The sequence below is a fragment of the Lissotriton vulgaris genome, chromosome 1_1, assembly GCF_964263255.1.
Source record: "Lissotriton vulgaris chromosome 1_1, aLisVul1.2, whole genome shotgun sequence".
Classification (NCBI taxonomy): domain Eukaryota; kingdom Metazoa; phylum Chordata; class Amphibia; order Caudata; family Salamandridae; genus Lissotriton; species Lissotriton vulgaris.
In genome coordinates, this window is record NC_141685.1 from 2066498937 (window position 1) to 2066519770 (window position 20834).

The 20834-nt window shown below is 45.6% G+C and overlaps 1 protein-coding gene across 1 annotated transcript in view; it reads right to left on the reverse strand.

The window, feature by feature from the left end:
* Positions 1–20834, reverse strand: part of PIK3C2G (phosphatidylinositol-4-phosphate 3-kinase catalytic subunit type 2 gamma) — a 1914223-nt gene that overhangs the window by 211578 nt on the left and 1681811 nt on the right. The window contains exon 27 of the mRNA XM_086920790.1: positions 11298–11490. Within this exon, the coding sequence (XP_086776916.1) occupies positions 11298–11490 (193 nt within the window). The remainder of the gene's footprint in view (positions 1–11297; positions 11491–20834) is intronic.

Consider the following 20834-nt stretch of genomic DNA (forward strand, 5'->3'; position numbering starts at 1 on the left):
TGGGAAATTCATACACGAGGTAAAAATGGCACTCGACTCCCACTTAACAGGTGTGTCTGCAAAGTAACTGGAATTCTTTGGCCCCATTCATCTAACCTGGGCTGGTTTAAAGGTCTAACGAGGAATCCATCTATCGTCAACCGCCCTTGGTGTACGAATTGATTTTACCGAACTTTCATGTGACTTCCCTTATCTGTTGTGAAACAATGGAGCAAGGAACTCTGTTTTGGACAACTAAACAGTACTAACTGTTAGTATTTTAACTTAAAGTGATATTTACTTTTATGAGTGGATGGGACAAGTGGGGGGAGAGACGGGACGTTCATCAAGTTTTTATTTATCTTATACTGTAAAGATTTTAAGTAATCGTGCAGTTCATCAATAAATTGTCAAAATTGTGACAGTTTTCACTCTCACCATTATGTAGCGCAGTCATCTATGCCAAAATTATTTCTTTGCGTACTGGGATTTGCTGTCCTGTTCAAACAATTAAACAACCTGGACTACAAGTCCCACAATACAATGGAAAGTCCTGGACTTGATGAGCTGCTCACTCATGGAAGCTGAAGACGTGAGGCCTCTGCTTACAAGCACATGTTGGTGACCAAAGTGTTTCAATATTCCATTCACAAGCACCTCGTTCAGTTGAACTATTTTTCTTTCTATTTTTCTGTGTCCCATAATTGTAATCCTGAATTTAATTTAACCAACAGTTCTTCAGGTCCTACACCGCATAGAACAAAGGTAACAACAGGTTCTTTGCTCCGGTCTGCTACTTGTAGTGTTGAATTTACACTACGTATACACACACACACCTGCAAGCTCTAGGAGATAAATAAACAAAACCTGAATTGGATAAATCCCTTGTCAATTAACTTGTGAAGCGCTGGTGGTCTGGATGAGCGCGTGTTTCGATTGTGTTGGTTTGCTCCCACTGTGCGATTTTTCCCAGCAATGATAGTTATATGTAGGTTAAAAGGACAGGACTGAAAAAGGTTCGGTCACCCTACTCCATTGCCAAAAGTGTGAAAAACATACAGAGGGAACGAAAGAGGGAGGACAAACTGTATTGTATTTATATAGTGCTTACTACCCCTGACAAGGCGTCAAACCGCTTTTCAGCAAGTAGCACTCTATTCCAGAAGCCAAAGAGGATTTGTGATGAATTTGTATATGTAAATATGAAATTAATTTGAGCAGTGGACATGTAAGTTTGGTATTTGGATAAAAAAGGATAGTGGAGGGATAGAAGAGGGAAGGGTTTGTAATTCTATAACACGGAGGGGAAGCGTTAAAGGCACACTGGCTAGAAAAGAACATGAAGCCAGTGGTATAACACAGGCCCCCGTCGTGCGGGGGACCACCAAACTCCAGTGGACCCCCTCAGCATATTACTCTGTCCAGAGAGCTCATGATTGACTCTGGAGGGGGCCCCTCCACGTGCCTTGCAGGGGGGCCCCTCAAGGTTCGTTACACCACTGTTCCAGACCTGCAACAGAATGGTGTTGTGAGAGATGAAGGGTTAATATGTTGTTTGTTTTGCTCTTTTCCAGCTTCTTGTGTTTCAAATGGATCATATACATTCTCCCGATGATGGGACACGTAGTTCTGAAACAGGTTGAACCGAAAGCGTTGATTATGAAACTATAATAATTGAAGAATGTTAAACGTTAAGTGTATCATGATTCATAATTAAAATGAAATATTAAGGAAACATTTAAGACTGTCGGCCTTTATTACTAGAAGACACTCATTCAGTGCATTGCATGTTTTGAGGCAACTTAGAGCTAGCATACATTTTAAAGCGAACCAATCAAGACATTTGTTAAATTTGATTCATCAATATCATAAGTGACTAGTTTTCGGTTTTCACTTCTTCAAGCTCTTGACTAGGCGTAAATTGGAGCAGTTATGACCTTAACCCTCATATTGACGGTTGGAGGCTTGATCAATAATATAAATAGGATTCCCACTAAGAGTCTCCCATCTGAAAGTTTCGGCCCATGGCTATCACATGCCTGTAAACATGATACTGACCAGACCTCCAAAAAGACCAAGACCCTCAAATCTGAAATGGCCAGAAATTCATCTTTTCATCAAAAGAGCTCCAAAGAAGTAAACACATTGTGTGGGACACAGCTTAATAGAGTGCTGGTTAAGGGTGGGCGGAATTTGCATAGTCGCGCTACGCAAAGCTCCGCGAAACGGTAAAAAAATATCATCGAGCACGCGGAATTGCTAGTTCCGCACGTTCGCTATGCTTTTTTCCTGTTCGCGAAAGCTGTTTGCGTGCTCGGGGAGAAATATCTTGCGAACACGCATTTTGGAAGCGCAAACAAGCAAAAAATTCCGCTAAGCAGCGGATCGCGGAATATTTGGCAATTCCGCATTCTCAGCGGAACGCAAAATTAACCAAATTCCACAAATTCCGTGAGAGGAACGGAAGTTACCACCCAGGCCCAGTGCTGGTAATGCTCTAGCGGTCAGAATTCTGCCTAATTATTTAAGAGAGGAAATGCCCCGGATGCGCAGTGGGTGCACAAAAGGCAAGCCCATCTGGGCTTGTCCGGATGGTGCCCAGCACCAGCCATGCTGTCAGTTTGCACTGCCAGAGTACTGACCCTTAGGCATAATATTCTAGGAACAAATTTCCTATTTTACAAAACTGTGCTGTGCTCTTATCAGTTAAATTTTATTTATGAATCCTCTAACTACCTCATGTATAAATTTCCTTGCTGTGAGTTCGCTATCGATTGATTCTGCCAACAAGATCTAACTTGGAGCCCCCAACAGTGCTAATAAAGCTAACCTTCACGCTTCTAATGTGTCCCAGGAGGATTCCCCCTTGGGTACTTCCGTTTTGACCTGCCTCAAACTGCAGATCCTTTTCTAAACATGCTTAATACATTTTGAATGTATTAGTAGAAGATAAATGGGAGCTCTTTTTTTTTTTAACAGACACCTGGCTACACAAGTTTTTTTAATCTGATATTGCATTAGCTACCCCCCAGGGTTTCAAATTCAGCATATTAATCGGGAGGACAAAAAATAGGGTGGTCTGGCAGCAGTATTATGGTTCTCAATGTACCCTATTATAGGCCTTTCACCTACATTTCCCCTACCATTGTACTACATAACGCTTTTTGGTGCTGACCTTTAACCTAGTTAGGTGCTGCATAAATGTAGTTTGGTTTTCTCCGAAAACTAGCCTCATTTATTATGCATGAGGATTCTCAGAATCACAGCAGGATTACCAACTTCTGCATAATAACTGTGTATAAGGTTCATCACTATCGCCATCCTTGGCTGACCTGACACAGCCAGGTAGAACCTCTGAGGGTATCTTTTGTGTATATAAACACCATATCTTTGCTGGGGCTGGGCGGGGAGAAAGACTTCCATGCTGACATGCTCACACGAGATGCTGAGGTCCCTGCAAGCAGATACTACAGTACGCAGTGGTCTGATATCCCTCGCTGGGTGTCCATCTCAAGACCAAGAAGGGTTCTTTCATTTTCGCACTTCAGGTAATGGGGTTGGCTGTTTCCTAGGGGGATTCTTGGCTATACACCTACATACATGCTAGGTACACTTAGGTAACTCTAGTTAGGGTTAGCATCGCAGGAGTACGCATTATTACTACCATGTATTTATATGACTCCATATATCCATTGTTTTAGCACTATAGTAGAATTCTACCATCTGTTTACTTTGTTGGTGATTATAATCGTATACATCTGTTGCTGTATTATGGTTGTTGCAGCATACGTATTTTAACCCCTCCCATGCTGGTGATGAACCCCAGCCGTCATTCCCCGCGGAGGGCGTGTGCTGATGACGGCTGGGGTTCGTCACGGCCCGCCCTGTTCTTTTGCTTACCGCACAGCGGTAAAATCGTGGCCGCAGCGAAGGGGTTAAACTTGAATGACACTGGGTCGATAAATGCTTATTGAAAACATCCCCATTGTTTATTCTGTGTATCTCACAGAGACAAAGTGAGCATGAGTGACTGAGCGAAAAGTACTGTACTGTTTCCATGATCCCTGAGGGGACCGGGTTGTCATATTTGATAGTTGCCAGAAACTTTTTACTCCTTGGTTAGAGGGGTTCATAGTGGCACTATGAGCCAGTTGATACACAGGCCAAAATATATGTTGTGGGTGTCTGGACTCAGTCTGGACACCATTCCCACAGTTTATGTTGTCTAAACAAGTAGATCCTATATAGATTCATAGGAACTACACAATAGTAGTGCACAATCCTCTTTTTCGTGGTCAATCTAAATATATAGCAAATATTGAGGGATTGTCTTTCACTGTTATTATTGCACCTTATTCTATATCTGGGGCTCTAACTTATAGATCGGCAGACGGCTCAGCGGATTCCTTCTACTCAGTTATGGATTTGCTTGGCCAACTTTATTGTGTTATGGGTATTTTAATCTACATGTAAATGACTTAAATAGTAGAGCTGCTCAGCAGTTTTTGTTGGCTTTAAAAGAATTCAACTTAGAACAACTAGGGAATGGCCCCTCTCATAAGGTATGTCATACGCTGGATCTTTTTTTTTTATGAATCCTTCAATTGTTATGGTCAAGCCTACCCTGAAGTTGGCCTGGTCTGACCATTTTCTGAAACTTTTCAAGGTTTCAACAACCTTGTCTAGTAGGCAGCAGGCTGTATCACACTAAACCTCTAGATCCTGGCACATAGTTTCTGAACACTGCTTAGTTAAGGCATTACAATCCATCCCTCTCAATTTATCAGGTGCTTTAGATTTGGATTTTGTGCGTTTTAATTGCTGAATATCGTAGGACCTTGATTTTTTTGCGCTATACAAAATTTACACATCTAAGATATCTAAGTTTTCTGCTTCATGGTTCTCAACCACTTAAAAAGAGGAGAAGTATCAGTGCAAACTTTTATGGTGTAAATGGAGGAAATCTTATGACAGGCATGTGACAATTGTATATAAAGCAACACTGTAAACATCTAATCCCAGGGTCCATTGGGCCGATATCTCCTCCACAATTGCCTCCACATCTAATACGCCTCACAAACTTTTTAACCACTTGGATGCTAGGCGTTTTCCCGCTGGGTGCTGAATTACTCTGATTCCCACTGTTCATGACGAGCTCAGCTCGTCATCAGCACACGACCCCCGTGGGTGATGACGAGCTGAGCTCGTCATCAGCATCGAAGGGGTTAAGATTGAAAATTCGTTTTTATCCCCCACTGCTGCTAAGCACATACATACTCCTTCGATCAAGCTGTGTGAGGATCTTTCGGATTTATTTGTTAAGAAAGTCCAAACAATTTATGAGTTGTTTCCATTGAGAGTTGTACTGATCAGATTCTAGTGCATCCTCTTGCCCTTTACTTACTGCCTTTAACTATATCTACCTGGCAGATTTCATTGCTGAACTAGCTAAATGCAAATCAGGATCCCCTTTAGATCAATGTCCTACAGATATTTTAAAGCTGACATCAACTCTATTTAATCCCATTGAGAACAAGATGATGAATTCCTCATTGGAACATTATTTTTTTCCAAGGAGTTGGCTGCTTCCTTTATTAAAAAAATAGATAAATGCTGATCCTAATGCTATACGCTATTTTAGACCTATCTCACTTCTACCTCTAGTGGTTAAGTTGTTGGAGAAGTTGTCACAGACAACTCTCCAATTTCTTTGAATTCAATTGACTTCTACACAATTCACAATCTGGATTCAACTCAGGATTCTGTACCAAATCTGCTTTGCTTTATGTCACTGAGTTTATCAAGGAAAAGTTTGATCAGAACGTGTCTGCGATGGTGGTATGACTGGATTTTTCTTTAGCGTTTGACATGGTTTCTCATCGAATTTGCTCAGCCATCTTAGCAAAATTGGAATCCAAGGGCAAGCGTTGTCCTGGCTTAGATCTTTCATTAAAGATTGGCCACATGCAGTATTTCTCTCCTCTTATATTTCTACCTCCAAACCTTTAGAGTGTGGGGTTTTGCAGGGCTCCGTGCTGAGGCCCACCACTTTCAATATACATTTGGATCCTTTAGCGAGTCTTGTTGAATCATGGGGCTTTCCTGTGGTGTCATATGCAGACAGCATACAGGGTTTTCTTTCCTTTCAGGAGAATTATGTGGATGCTCTGAACTCCTTTAAACAGTGTCTTAAATCAGTTGTAGATTGGATGAACAATAATTGCCTCAAGCTCAATTCTGATAAAACAGATTATATTCTTTGGGGCAAAGCACACTACTGATGCTTGTGACTGCTGGCCAGCTGAGGTTGGACTTCCTCTTTGCCTGCCACAACTGCATGAAATTTGGATGCAAAATCTGATTCTAATCTTTCTAACGAATCCCCAAGTTAAGGCAATTTTGGCAAGTTGTATTGCTACACTCAAATCTAAAAAAAAAAGTTGCACTTTATTCAGGAATTTAAAGACTATAGTTCACTCATTGGTGACCTCAAAAGTGAACTACGCTAATAGTCTATATTTAGGCCTACCGGCTTATATGATTCAGGGCCTCCAGATAATTCAAAATGCAGCTGCTTGTCTGATGCTGAATATACCTGTACGCAATCAGTGACTTCCCACTTACAGGAACTACATTGGTTGCCTGTCACCAAATAGATCCAATTCAAGCCGTTAACCTTTGCCTTCAGAGCATTCAAACAAAAATAACCAAAATAACCTTTACTAAGGCAGAGATTCAGGGCCTACATCAGGCAAGATCCTTGAGATTAGGGGACATATGTATCATCCGTTTTTTTAGTCGCAAACGCTGTGATTCGCCAAAAAACAGTGTTTGCGACTAAAAAAACAGAAAATGCGATGTAAGATTGAAATCGCATCGCAAAATTAAGGAATCGCAAAATTAGCTATTCCTTAATTTTGCGTCAGCATTTAGGGAATGGCGAATTGCGATTCCTTAAATGCTATGTATGAAGCACCCAAGTTGTGCGATTTCTAATTAAGGAATCGCAAATTACCATCAACTTGAAGTTGGTGGTAATGTGCGATTTCTTTCACAAATGCACTTTTTGCCATTTGTGAAGGTGCCATGTGGCACACATGTAAATTTCAGGTGTGCATCAGGGTGTCCTTATGACACCCTTGCACCCTTGAAATTATTCTCAATTTGCGATTCGCAAATTGTGAATCGCAAATTGAGAATAACTTCCCATTCATTCCTATGGGCCTCCTGGCCCACAGAAATGAATGGGAAAGTATTCCTTAATTGCGATTTCGCAATTTGCGAATCGCAATTAAGGAAAACTAAGAAATGGCAAAAAAATTGTGATTTTTTAGATACATCTCACTTTGCAATTCTCAAATAGCGATTCTCAAAAAATCTCTATTTGAGAATCGCAAACAAGGATGTTAATACATCTGCCCCCTGATCATCTAAAGCTACTTCAACTTCCTTGGTGTTGCAAAGTTAGGAGAGGGGCAGAGCTCACTGCTAAGCTTTGGAACTCTCTTCCTCTCAGTCTAGCCCGTGCCCCTTCTGAAATTGTTTTTTAGAAAGAATTTAAAAATAATTCTTTCCAATTCCTGTCTGGTTGGTTCTTCATTCTGGAATAGGTTGTCTGGTTAGTTCTGCTACTGGTCTCTTGGCGTGAGCACTTGGAAGCACCTTCAGAAGTAGCTGTGCTTTTTATAAATGATATTGTATTGTACTGTATTGTATTAGTGAATTAAGACACTAGAGGTTCAGTGACTATGACTATGTCTCTCGCTTTAAAAGAGATCTGATTGATTCTCATACTCCCTTCAAGTTGGAGTAACACTAACAACAAGGTTCACATCAATATCAGGCATTGGTAGGATGGTGTTGAGGGGGTGTAGATGAACATACATAGAGAGCCAGGTTGAACCTTTTTTTGGCCTTATAAAAGCCATCGAATATTGGGTTTTCTATTGTTGACACAATGCATGTATATAGCTAGCTATGCTATGAAAATATTATAATTCACCAATTAGTTTCAATTTACACTCTACTCACCTTCATTTCAGAATCATCAGATTCAAAATGTTCATGAATCATATTTTACACGCTCCGAGAAACAATGGCTGGCACAGGGGATACATGTGTTCATGGATTTCCGTCATATGCAGTCAGTGCCTCAGTAGCATGTGAAGAGATTACAACCGATGTCCCATGGGAGGTACGTGTAAAGGTCAGAACCGTGCTGTAAGACAGACATTGTATGAGGCAGACTGTGAAGACTTGTTTTACCAGTATGTTTTACCTGTAGTGTAATCAGTTCTGTTGGACAATTGTATGACACAGGAAAGTATAGACTTCACGCGCCACCTTCTGCTCTTCAGGTCCAGCTTTTAGGTCTCGCGACCTATCGATGTGCGCAAGCGCATCGAGCGGAGCGAGAATTCAAGTGGCGAAAACATCGTCAAACCAAAGGGCTTTCAGCCCCGCGGTTTTCATGCAGTTCACGTGAACCACGTGATTAAACATGCACGCGCATTCAGGGCCAGCCCAGCACATCAAAGGGCTTCTCCTCCCCTAATTATTCATGGCCGGCCGCAGGCCGGCCGTACTTTCAGTTTCCCGAAACGGCTTCTCGTCACCTAATTAGGGGAGGAGAAGCCCTTTGATGTGCTTCACACCAATGCGCCTCACAGTCATTCCTAAGTCAGTACTCTGCCTCTGCCCAAGACCTGACTTCTAACACTTTGAGCCTCGCAGGCAGGCCGTGGCCAATTGCTGCTTGTTTGTATTTGCTTCGGCTGCCATTCTTTATTTCACTTTGTCTCCGTGCGTGCATTTATTTTTACTTGCAGAGCCTTTTTCCAATACTCGAACTCATTTTTTTTTCACTTTGTCTCCGTGCGTGCATTTATTTTTACTTGCAGACCCTTTTTCCAATACTTGAACTCGTGTGATCATTTTGGAGGTGGGAGGATCACACATTGTTTGTGGCAACGGGATGTGGGTCTCAGCAGTTCCTTGAGTACTGCTACTTGTTTTCCTTGTGTTCGTTGCCAGTAAACACAGCTGACTTACAAGCCGAGAGCACGAGGAACAGTAGGAAAACACATTTGAAAGCGTTTGTACAGCCCGTTTGGCAATCCTTCTGCAGGTCGGCTTTGATCAAGGGAAGTACTCTGCCTCTGCCCAAGACCTGCCTTCTAACACTTTGAGCCTCACGGGCAGGCCATGACCAATTGTTGCTTGTTTGTATTTGCTTCTGCTGCCATTCTTTATTTCACTTTGTCTCCGTGCGTGCATTTATTTTTACTTGCAGAGCCTTTTTCCAATACTCGAACTCATTTTTTTTTCAATTTGTCTCCGTGCGTGCATTTATTTTTACTTGCAGAGCCTTTTTCCAATACTTGAACTCGTGTGATCATTTTGGAGGTGGGAGGATCACACATTGTTTGTGGCGACGGCATGTGGGTCTCAGCAGTTCCTCGAGTACTGCTACTTGTTTTCCTTGTGTTCGTTGCCAGTAAACACAGCTGACTTACAAGCCGAGAGCACCGAGGAACAGTAGGAAAACACATTTGAAAGCGTTTGTACAGCCCGTTTGGCAATCCTTCTGCAGGTCGGCTTTGATCAAGGGATTCTTGAGAGAAGGCAACAATCTTTTCTTCTTGTCCTGGGACATTAAACTCCGAGGTCAGACTCATCAGTCAAAAATGAGAAAAAGGAAAGGTCAACAAGCTTACTAGCAACGCCACTCACACATGCAACGCCACTCACACATGCAACGCCACTCACCCACGCAACCCCACTCACACACGCAACTCCACTCATCCACGCAACTCCACTCATCCACGCAACCCCACTCATCCATGCAACGCCACTCATCAACGCAACGCCACTCATCAACGCAACGCCACTCATCCATGCAACGCCACTCATACATGCAACGCCACTCACCCACGCAACACCACTCACACATGCAACGCCACTCACCCACGCAACACCACTCACACATGCAACGCCACTCACCCACGCAACGCCACTCACACATGCAACACCACTCACACACGCAACGCCACTCACACATGCAATGCCACTCACACATGCAACGCCACTCACACATGCAACGCCACTCACACATGCAACACCACTCACACATGCAACGCCACTCACACATGCAACGCCACTCACACATGCAACGCCAGTCACTCAAAGCAACGCAACTCACTCACGCAACGCCACTCACACACACAACGCCACTCACACACACAACGCCACTCATCCACGCAACACCACTCATCCACGCAACGCAACTCATCCACACACCCCACTCATCCATGCAATGCCACTCAACGCAACGCCACTCACACATGCAACACCACTCACACATGCAACGCCACTCACACATGCAACGCCACTCACACATGCAACGCCACTCACACATGCAACACCACTCACACATGCAACGCCACTCACACATGCAACGCCACTCACACACGTAACGCCACTCACACACGCAACGCCACTCACACACGCAACGCCACTCACACATGCAACGCCACTCACAAACGCAACGCCACTCACCCACGCAACCTCACTCACCCACGCAACGCCACTCACACCCACGCAGTGCCACTTTTACCCACGCAAGCCCACTCTCACACAGGCAACGCCACACTCACCGATGCAATGCCACTCACACACGCAACGCAACTCACACACGCAACGCCACTCACCCACTCAACGCCACTCACCCACGCAACGCCACTCACCCACGCAACAACAATCACACATGCAACGCCACTCACCCAAAGGCACTCCCACCCACGCAGTGCCACTTTAACCCACACTGTGCAGTGCACAATAGGTCTCGCAGTAGGAAAGTTGGAGCTATTGGTTTTGTAAATGACAAAGCCCTTTATGTTTTTAAAATGAAAACAAAAATAAAAGGCATTGCTATTTGCAATTGTAATAGCTCCAACTTTCCTACTGCGAGACCTATTGGCAACGCTAGTGCTTGTTGCTCTTATTGTCAACCTCAACTTTTATCAAGTGAGGAATCAACAACATCCGATTACTGAACAGAGCCACCACCTACTAACTGCAATCGAACATGGAGGTCGGGAAGCCACCACGAATAACAAACGCATACAACTGGTTTGTCAATAAGCATAAAAAACACGTACTCTTAGTAAAATAACTTTTTTAAATGTCGACTTTGAGGTTTTACTGTACACAGCGATAGTCCTTATTTAATACTTTAATTTACTATAAAATTAAAACGTTAGAGTAGAATTTTGCGAGCAAAGTAAAACTTTTAAGATTAAGATTGATGATGTACTTACTCTTTCGTGTGTTTTGCTGAACCGTAAAACAGTTGCTCTTCTAATTGACCTGTCAGTAACTTGTACAGTACAAGGTTCCTGGGAATTAGGCTGTGAAGTAGACTTGGCAGGGTTTGAGAGCGACATCTGTGCCAGGATGTGGATCATGTTGTTCAGTTTGACAGGGAAACACTCCACGCTTTCCTTTATTTTTCTAGGGGGACATACATTTTGCTTTTAGTGCCAGCAAATTAATTCCACGATTCTACCTCCTCCTTGTTTGCCTGCACAGAGGTGAGTTCTGTATACCACGACACACACTGGAAAAGCCAACTCGAAGGCAATTAACGCTATAATGCACGCAATTCTGCAAGCATGTCTTAACATGTCTGTGAATATGTTCCTTTTTCTGACTTATTGAATTTGTTGGTTCTGATGTGTACTCTTACAGTCATGGTTATTAAGCATAATGTTATAACAGTTCATTTTACCCCACATCGTGCACATATTATCACAATAATCAGAGCCTGTTGAGTCAAATTTATTTTTAGGGTACCCAAGGGCGGGTTGACCACAGGCTAGTTCCTGCAGCCCACAGCATGCCAAGGGAGTGCAAGGCAGGGAGTGCCTCAGGGCCTGGCTACAAGCGAGGCCTTGCAGCCAACCCCTATCCCCCCAAACTCCTCTGCCCCACTTTGGACAGCAGGGGCTGAGCACCTGCGGGTTTGGGAGCCAACCCCACGTAGATGCCCAACACCTGCCATGTATATTTTTGCGCTGTGTGGGGCTATGTGTTGACCAGGGCCTGTGCCTAAACCCCTCTGGGAAGACAGCCATCCTTGGTGTGGGGGTGGGCACAGACAGACAACTCATTGCTGCACATAGCCATTGGACGTGAGCAGCGGGGGTGGTTGGCCACAGGCCCTGCCCCAAAGCCTAGCCCTATGCCCATCCACCCACAGGCAGCCAACCCCCGCAGAGTCCCACCCCAACATTTCCTGCACTCAGTCACCTGCAGATGCCCAATCACACCGTGGATAGCCTTCAGGCATGCCTGGCGTGGGATTGCTCTTATGTCATGGCTTCTGGTCAGGCCCCATGCCCAACCCCCACAGGTGGCAACTCTTCATAGACCCCCACCCAAAATGTTTCATCTATTTAATTTCCAATTTTTTGGCACCATAGTAATCCTGTGGTACAATGACCAAGCATCACACCAGGGTGCTGCGTGACCATGCTAATTTCACTAAGCAAAGCTTGCACGGTCCCATGAAAAACTCCCACTGAAGTACCGGGCCACCTCATAGTTGCGCTGGGTTCCTTAGGAAAACCAGCATGATTTCTTATTTTGTCAGCCTGGGGTGATTCCTTTCGGTTCTCACTACAAGTTCCAGGGTGTCAGAGTCACCTTGCCCACTTATATATTTTTTTTAACTTAACTTCAGAACATGGAAACCGAGAGAACTCATTTACAAAAAAATTACACAGCGCAGAGCTGCAAGCCATTTTGCTGTGCCAAGCGGAGTAATTTTAAAAGCACAGTGATGCGTCATATTATAAACAATACCACCCATCCGTGTGCTTTCCTCGGGGCTGGCGCACAATTGGATGCCATGCCCCAGCACAGGCACTCTTGCATCTTGTTGCAAGGGTTCCTGTGCTGCCGGATGATTTTTCTGCAGGAAGGAACACCTTTATGCACAAAAACAATTACTGATGGTATTTTCCTCTTTCTGTGCCTACTGCAGAGAGCAGTTGCAAAAACAACAAGTGATGGACTGAATGTGGATCAATGTCACACACTCCCCCAGTCAAAAGATCTGGGCCCAAATCCATCGTTTTTTTGCACTCCACACCACCCTGGGTTAGACAATGGCGATATGCAAATCAGCTCTGACCCTGTTGCCCCATGGGAACAGTCCAGTCCGAACTACAAAAGCCATGTCCTTCCCAGAACGGAATCAAGCATCCGAGGACCGGACCGGTTTCGAGGTAACACCTCTCATCAGCCCGGCTAGCTTGACTCCAAGTGGTGTGGAGTGCCTGGGACCCACGTCTGGGCATCCCCAGCGCACTTAGGGCGGCAATTGCAAAAACAACAAGTGATGGACTGAATGTGGATCAATGTCACACACTCCCCCAGTCAAAAGATCTGGGCCCAAATCCATCGTTTTTTTGCACTCCACACCACCCTGGGTTAGACAATGGCGATATGCAAATCAGCTCTGACCCTGTTGCCCCATGGGAACAGTCCAGTCCGAACTACAAAAGCCATGTCCTTCCCAGAACGGAATCAAGCATCCGAGGACCGGACCGGTTTCGAGGTAACACCTCTCATCAGCCCGGCTAGCTTGACTCCAAGTGGTGTGGAGTGCCTGGGACCCACGTCTGGGCATCCCCAGCGCACTTAGGGCGGCAATTGCAAAAACAACAAGTGATGGACTGAATGTGGATCAATGTCACACACTCCCCCAGTCAAAAGATCTGGGCCCAAATCCATCGTTTTTTTGCACTCCACACCACCCTGGGTTAGACAATGGCGATATGCAAATCAGCTCTGACCCTGTTGCCCCATGGGAACAGTCCAGTCCGAACTACAAAAGCCATGTCCTTCCCAGAACGGAATCAAGCATCCGAGGACCGGACCGGTTTCGAGGTAACACCTCTCATCAGCCCGGCTAGCTTGACTCCAAGTGGTGTGGAGTGCCTGGGACCCACGTCTGGGCATCCCCAGCGCACTTAGGGCGGCAATTGCAAAAACAACAAGTGATGGACTGAATGTGGATCAATGTCACACACTCCCCCAGTCAAAAGATCTGGGCCCAAATCCATCGTTTTTTTGCACTCCACACCACCCTGGGTTAGACAATGGCGATATGCAAATCAGCTCTGACCCTGTTGCCCCATGGGAACAGTCCAGTCCGAACTACAAAAGCCATGTCCTTCCCAGAACGGAATCAAGCATCCGAGGTCCGGACCGGTTTCGAGGTAACACCTCTCATCAGCCCGGCTAGCTTGACTCCAAGTGGTGTGGAGTGCCTGGGACCCACGTCTGGGCATCCCCAGCGCACTTAGGGCGGCAATTGCAAAAACAACAAGTGATGGACTGAATGTGGATCAATGTCACACACTCCCCCAGTCAAAAGATCTGGGCCCAAATCCATCGTTTTTTTGCACTCCACACCACCCTGGGTTAGACAATGGCGATATGCAAATCAGCTCTGACCCTGTTGCCCCATGGGAACAGTCCAGTCCGAACTACAAAAGCCATGTCCTTCCCAGAACGGAATCAAGCATCCGAGGACCGGACCGGTTTCGAGGTAACACCTCTCATCAGCCCGGCTAGCTTGACTCCAAGTGGTGTGGAGTGCCTGGGACCCACGTCTGGGCATCCCCAGCGCACTTAGGGCGGCAATTGCAAAAACAACAAGTGATGGACTGAATGTGGATCAATGTCACACACTCCCCCAGTCAAAAGATCTGGGCCCAAATCCATCGTTTTTTTGCACTCCACACCACCCTGGGTTAGACAATGGCGATATGCAAATCAGCTCTGACCCTGTTGCCCCATGGGAACAGTCCAGTCCGAACTACAAAAGCCATGTCCTTCCCAGAACGGAATCAAGCATCCGAGGACCGGACCGGTTTCGAGGTAACACCTCTCATCAGCCCGGCTAGCTTGACTCCAAGTGGTGTGGAGTGCCTGGGACCCACGTCTGGGCATCCCCAGCGCACTTAGGGCGGCAATTGCAAAAACAACAAGTGATGGACTGAATGTGGATCAATGTCACACACTCCCCCAGTCAAAAGATCTGGGCCCAAATCCATCGTTTTTTTGCACTCCACACCACCCTGGGTTAGACAATGGCGATATGCAAATCAGCTCTGACCCTGTTGCCCCATGGGAACAGTCCAGTCCGAACTACAAAAGCCATGTCCTTCCCAGAACGGAATCAAGCATCCGAGGACCGGACCGGTTTCGAGGTAACACCTCTCATCAGCCCGGCTAGCTTGACTCCAAGTGGTGTGGAGTGCCTGGGACCCACGTCTGGGCATCCCCAGCGCACTTAGGGCGGCAATTGCAAAAACAACAAGTGATGGACTGAATGTGGATCAATGTCACACACTCCCCCAGTCAAAAGATCTGGGCCCAAATCCATCGTTTTTTTGCACTCCACACCACCCTGGGTTAGACAATGGCGATATGCAAATCAGCTCTGACCCTGTTGCCCCATGGGAACAGTCCAGTCCGAACTACAAAAGCCATGTCCTTCCCAGAACGGAATCAAGCATCCGAGCAGAGAGCAGGGCGCATTAGGCATAGGAAGAGAAAAAAACGACAGAGAAATAAAAGTATTTCTCCTTGTTGCGCCACTCCTACGCCTCCCTAGAGAGGCGTAGGATTCTGAGGCATTCCGAGCTTTTCAAAACTTTGTAAATCTGGGAATGTCTCGGGTTCCATGGATGTTGCATTGGAACACCCACTGCAACACACATGGTACGCCGCTTTCACAGGCCATGATAAGTCATGCAGGGTGACTTTACGTGGCTTAGTAAATATGGGCATACAAACTGCGCCACTGTGTGTCCAAAAAAGTGGTGCAAGGGCGGCGCAATGGCCTTGTAAATGTGGCCCCATGTACGTGTTGCATTTGCACCCAGGCAATCATATTGCCACAGTACCAAAAAGGTCAACAGAAAAAGAGCTCACTTTCTATTGTAATGTGGCAGTCCTGCACAACTCTAGAGGGACTAAGGGTTCAGATATAATTCTTTTTTCAACCCTTTCAAACCAACCAAGAGCATTTTTTTTTTAAACACAACTTTTTTGAAAATGGATGGACACATTCACTCCAAATGATGAAAATTACACTTTTTTTCTGTATCACTTCCCAGAAATTACATGGAAAAATGATGTGTTGCCACCCACCTTTTCCTCATCTAAAGTAGATATTGTTTATTTTTTAAAGTTTTGTGAAGACTCATCAATGGCACTGTTAGAAATGGGGGTCTCTAGTTGGCAATGGCTGGCGCTAATATCCAAATAGGGACCCTTCTTCCTAAGTCAGGGCAAGTGGGCTACCTCCTTTGATAACCCCGGCTCAACCCTGTGATACCGTAGTATGAGCAGTTTGGCCTATCTCTGAGGCAGTTTGTGAAGCGTTTATAGCCAAGTACAATAAGGCAGTAATGACACCACAAAAGGACACAACTCCGGAAGATATAGAAAAATATTATTTTATCTAACAGTTTAACTCAAAACTCCCAAAGCGTTTCAACAACTTCAATTCACGTCAACCCATAGGGTCTCAAAGAGACAACAATGTGTTAACCCAAAGCGTGACACTGACTGAGTTCAGGGCCGGGGCATACGCGACCCGTTGCGCACTAGGTACCTGTCGTTGGAAGGGAATTTTATTTATATTATTTATTTATTTATTTATGGGATTTTATATAGCGCGGACTTTACCCAAAGGTGTCAGAGCGCTTCACAATAGGAACAGCAATGATACATGAGGAGAAAAATTACAAGTGAACAAATTACAAAAGCAAACGTTACGTTACATGAATCAAAAGTGACAATAGTGAGCAACCAAAATACATGAGGTAGCAATCGGTACATTACAGGAGGAAAAAGTGATATGTGTGCAGGTTACAAAAGCGTACAAAGTACAAGTAGAGGTATAATACTGCAATAAATGGCAGACACTCCAGCACAAGAACAAACGTTACATAGGCAATGGTGGCACTTGTGCAAGAATCTAAAGCAAACAAAAAGTGAGAGGTAGCATAGAGTGTGATACAAGAGAAAAGTGACGTGTGCAAGTTACAAAAGGGTACCATACACAGGTACAAGGATAATACTGCAATAAATGGTAAACACTCAAACTGCCAGAACACACTGGGAAGGCACTTCAATAGTCAAGGACAATAGAACTTTCAATAATGGGAGGCCTTCCTTCAGGTGATAGCGAGGGCGTGAATTAGATTTGGAGATGTCTTTGGAGGAGGAGAACTTTGAGGTCCATTTTGAAGGCCTGGGAGGAGGAGGTGGTCCGGGGCTGAGGCGGAAGTAAGTTCCAGATTCTCACTGCACTGCCTGAAAAGGATTGGGCCATCGATCTTTCCTTTTTGAAAGTGGGGGGTTTAAGCAGTAGATTTTCCGCCTTACAAGATGGTCTAGAGCCTCCAGACAGTTTCAGTTTATTCGACAGGTAGAGAGGAGAGGAGGAGTGCAAGGCTTTGTGGATGATACAGGCAGTCTTGTAGATAGCTCTAGCCTTGATTGGAAGCCAGCGAAGGGTGGATAACAACGGTGTGATGTGATCGCAACTTTTTGCCCCACAAATGAAACGGGCTGCTGAGTGGAGGACAGATTTAAGGGGGGACAGGTGGGATTTGGGGAGGCCAGTAAGAAGAGAAGTCCAGTCTGGAGAGGACCAGCGATTGCACCAGTGTTTTAAGGTCTTGTTCAGGGGAAAAGCGACAAATTCCCCAAAGAAGGCGCAGTTGATATTGTGCAATTTTGCAATGGAGTTGATGTGGGGGATTAGATTGAGTTTGTTGTCGAGTATGACACCAAGGTATTTTGCGCTGTCGACAATGATGGGTTTATTGTTAAGTAGATTCATCTGATCCATCCATGATTGAACCGGGGGAGGATGAAGGGAGGAAGAGAGGAGGAGGAATTCAGTTTTGGAGGGATTCAGAATCAGTTGACATCCAGTTTTGAATGGAGTCATGAGTCGAGCTTAGGATGGCGAGATCATGAGTGGAGGCAACCTTGAGGTAGATTTGAGTGTCATCTGTGTAGAGATGATAGTGGACCCCGGATTTACTTAGGAGATTGCAAAGTGGTTCTAGGTAGAGATTGAACAATGTGGGTGCAAGTATAGAGCCTTGAGGAACACCTTGACCTACCGCCAAAGGAGATGAAAGACTGTTCGCTATTTTGATCATTTCTGATTTATCAGATAGGAAGGAAGCAAACCATTTAAGCACAGTGCCATCCATGCCCATTCTCTGATGCAGAGTGTTGAGGAGAGTGTCGTGATTGACAGTGTCAAAGGCTGCAGAAAGGTTGAGGAGAATTAGAAGACAGGTCCCCCCGAGTCGAGTATCCTCAGCGCGTCATCGACCACTTTCAATAGGGCTGTTTCAGTGCTGCAGTTTTGGATGAAGCCGGACTGACAATTGTCAAGAAGATCATTGTCCTTGATATGACGAGAGAGTTGTTTCGCTACACATCTTTCTGTGATCTTCGCAAGAAAGGGTAGATTAGTGATGGGGCGGAAGTTGTTGAGGTCTTTAGCATCAGCAGTGGGTTTTTTAAGCAGAGGGGTAACCTGTCCCGTTTTGAAGGATACAGGAAAGGAGCCTTCACAGAGGGAGATGTTGACCAGAGTGGTCCAATAGGAAAGAGAATGGGAATAGAAGTCAATGGCAATGGCACTGGGGATGGGGTCAAGAGAATGGTTGGAGGGCTTTGTTTCGAGGATGCACTTGAGGAGGGCATCTTCAGAGATGGGGTCAAAGTTCTGCCAAATAGCTAAGGATTTGCGCTCTTCTGGAGGGGTAGGATGAGCGACCTGAGCCACAATGGATTTCACTTTTTCGTCAAAGAATATACCAAAATCTGCTGCTTTCTTTGTAGAATCCTCCAGCATGGAGGTTGGGGATCAGTGGTTAGGAACCTTGATGAGATCGAATCATTTTTTGGGTCTATTTTTGGCAGAGTCAAGGAGGGTTCTGAAGTGCGACGCTTTCTCAAGGAAGATGTTCTTGTGGTACTTGGATCTTGCTGAACGAAGCGTGGCCAGATTATCAGTGGAGGGCGCTTGCCTCCATTGTTTCTCCAGGAATCTTAGTTGCTTCCTTTCTTCATAGAGGGATTTGTTGAACCAGGGTGCTGAGGGAGTGGGCCTTATCTTTTTACTTTGGAGAGGAGCGACGTTGTTGATTTCGACTGCAAGGACTGTGAGGCATTGGGAGGTGAGTTCGTCAACATCTAGGTTCAGGTCTAGCCTTGGAAGTGATAATAAAGCTGATTCACTTGCTCACTGCACCATCAGGATTCAAGCAAGCCGGGCCGACGACGGCTGAAATGCCAGAAACCGGTCCCCGGAAGCTTGTCTCCTTTCTGGTGAAGAATTGGCTTGGTAGTTTAGTCTGCCCTGTTCCCATGATGCACTGGGCCAGGGACAGACTGATTTGCATATAGCCAGGTTCTGAGCTGGGATGGTGCAGTGAGCTAAATAACGGGGATGAATCAAGCCCTGATCTTTGGACTGGGTAAGAGTGGTCTGCTTAATTCAGACACTCTGTTCATCACCACCCCCTTTTTTGAATCGTTTTTGGCCACTATAGGTGTGGCAGGGTATACTCAGACATGAGTCCCTATCTCACTGCACCATCAGGATTCAAGCAAGCCGGGCCGACGACGCCTGAAATGCCAGAAACCGGTCCCCGGAAGCTTGTCTCCTTTCTGGTGAAGAATTGGCTTGGTAGTTTAGTCTGCCCTGTTCCCATGATGCACTGGGCCAGGGACAGACTGATTTGCATATAGCCAGGTTCTGAGCTGGGATGGTGCAGTGAGCTAAATAACGGTGATGGATCAAGCCCTGATCTTTGGACTGGGTAAGAGTGGTCTGCTTAATTCAGACACTCTGTTCATCACCACCCCCTTTTTTGAATCGTTTTTGGCCACTATAGGTGTGGCAGGGTATACTCAGACATGAGTCCCTTGCTCACTGCACCATCAGGATTCAAGCAAGCCGGGCCTGCCAGAAACCGGTCCCCGGAAGCTTGTCTCCTTTCTGGTGAAGAATTGGCTTGGTAGTTTAGTCTGCCCTGTTCCCATGATGCACTGGGCCAGGGACAGACTGATTTGCATACAGCCAGGTTCTGAGCTGGGATGGTGCAGTGAGCTAAATAACAGTGATGGATCAAGCCCTGATCTTTGGACTGGGTAAGAGTGGTCTGCTTAATTCAGACACTCTGTTCATCACCACCCCCCTTTTTTTAATCGTTTTTGGCCACTATAGGTGTGGCAGGGTATACTCAGACATGAGTCCCTTGCTCACTGCACCATCAGGATTCAAGCAAGCCGGGCCGACGACGGCTGAATTGCCAGAAACCGGTCCCCGGAAGCTTGTCTCCTTTCTGGTGAAGAATTGGCTTGGTAGTTTAGTCTGCCCTGTTCCCATGATGCACTGGGCCAGGGACAGACTGATTTGCATATAGCCAGGTTCTGAGCTGGGATGGTGCAGTGAGCTAAATAACGGTGATGGATCAAGCCCTGATCTTTGGACTGGATAAGAGTGGTCTGCTTAATTCAGACACTCTGTTCATCACCACCCCCTTTTTTGAATCGTTTTTGGCCACTATAGGTGTGGCAGGGTATACTCAGACATGAGTCCCTTGCTCACTGCACCATCAGGATTCAAGCAAGCCGGGCCGACTAGCCTGAAATGCCAGAAACCGGTCCCCGGAAGCTTGTCTCCTTTCTGGTGAGAAATTGGCTTGGTAGTTTAGTCTGCCCTGTTCCCATGATGCACT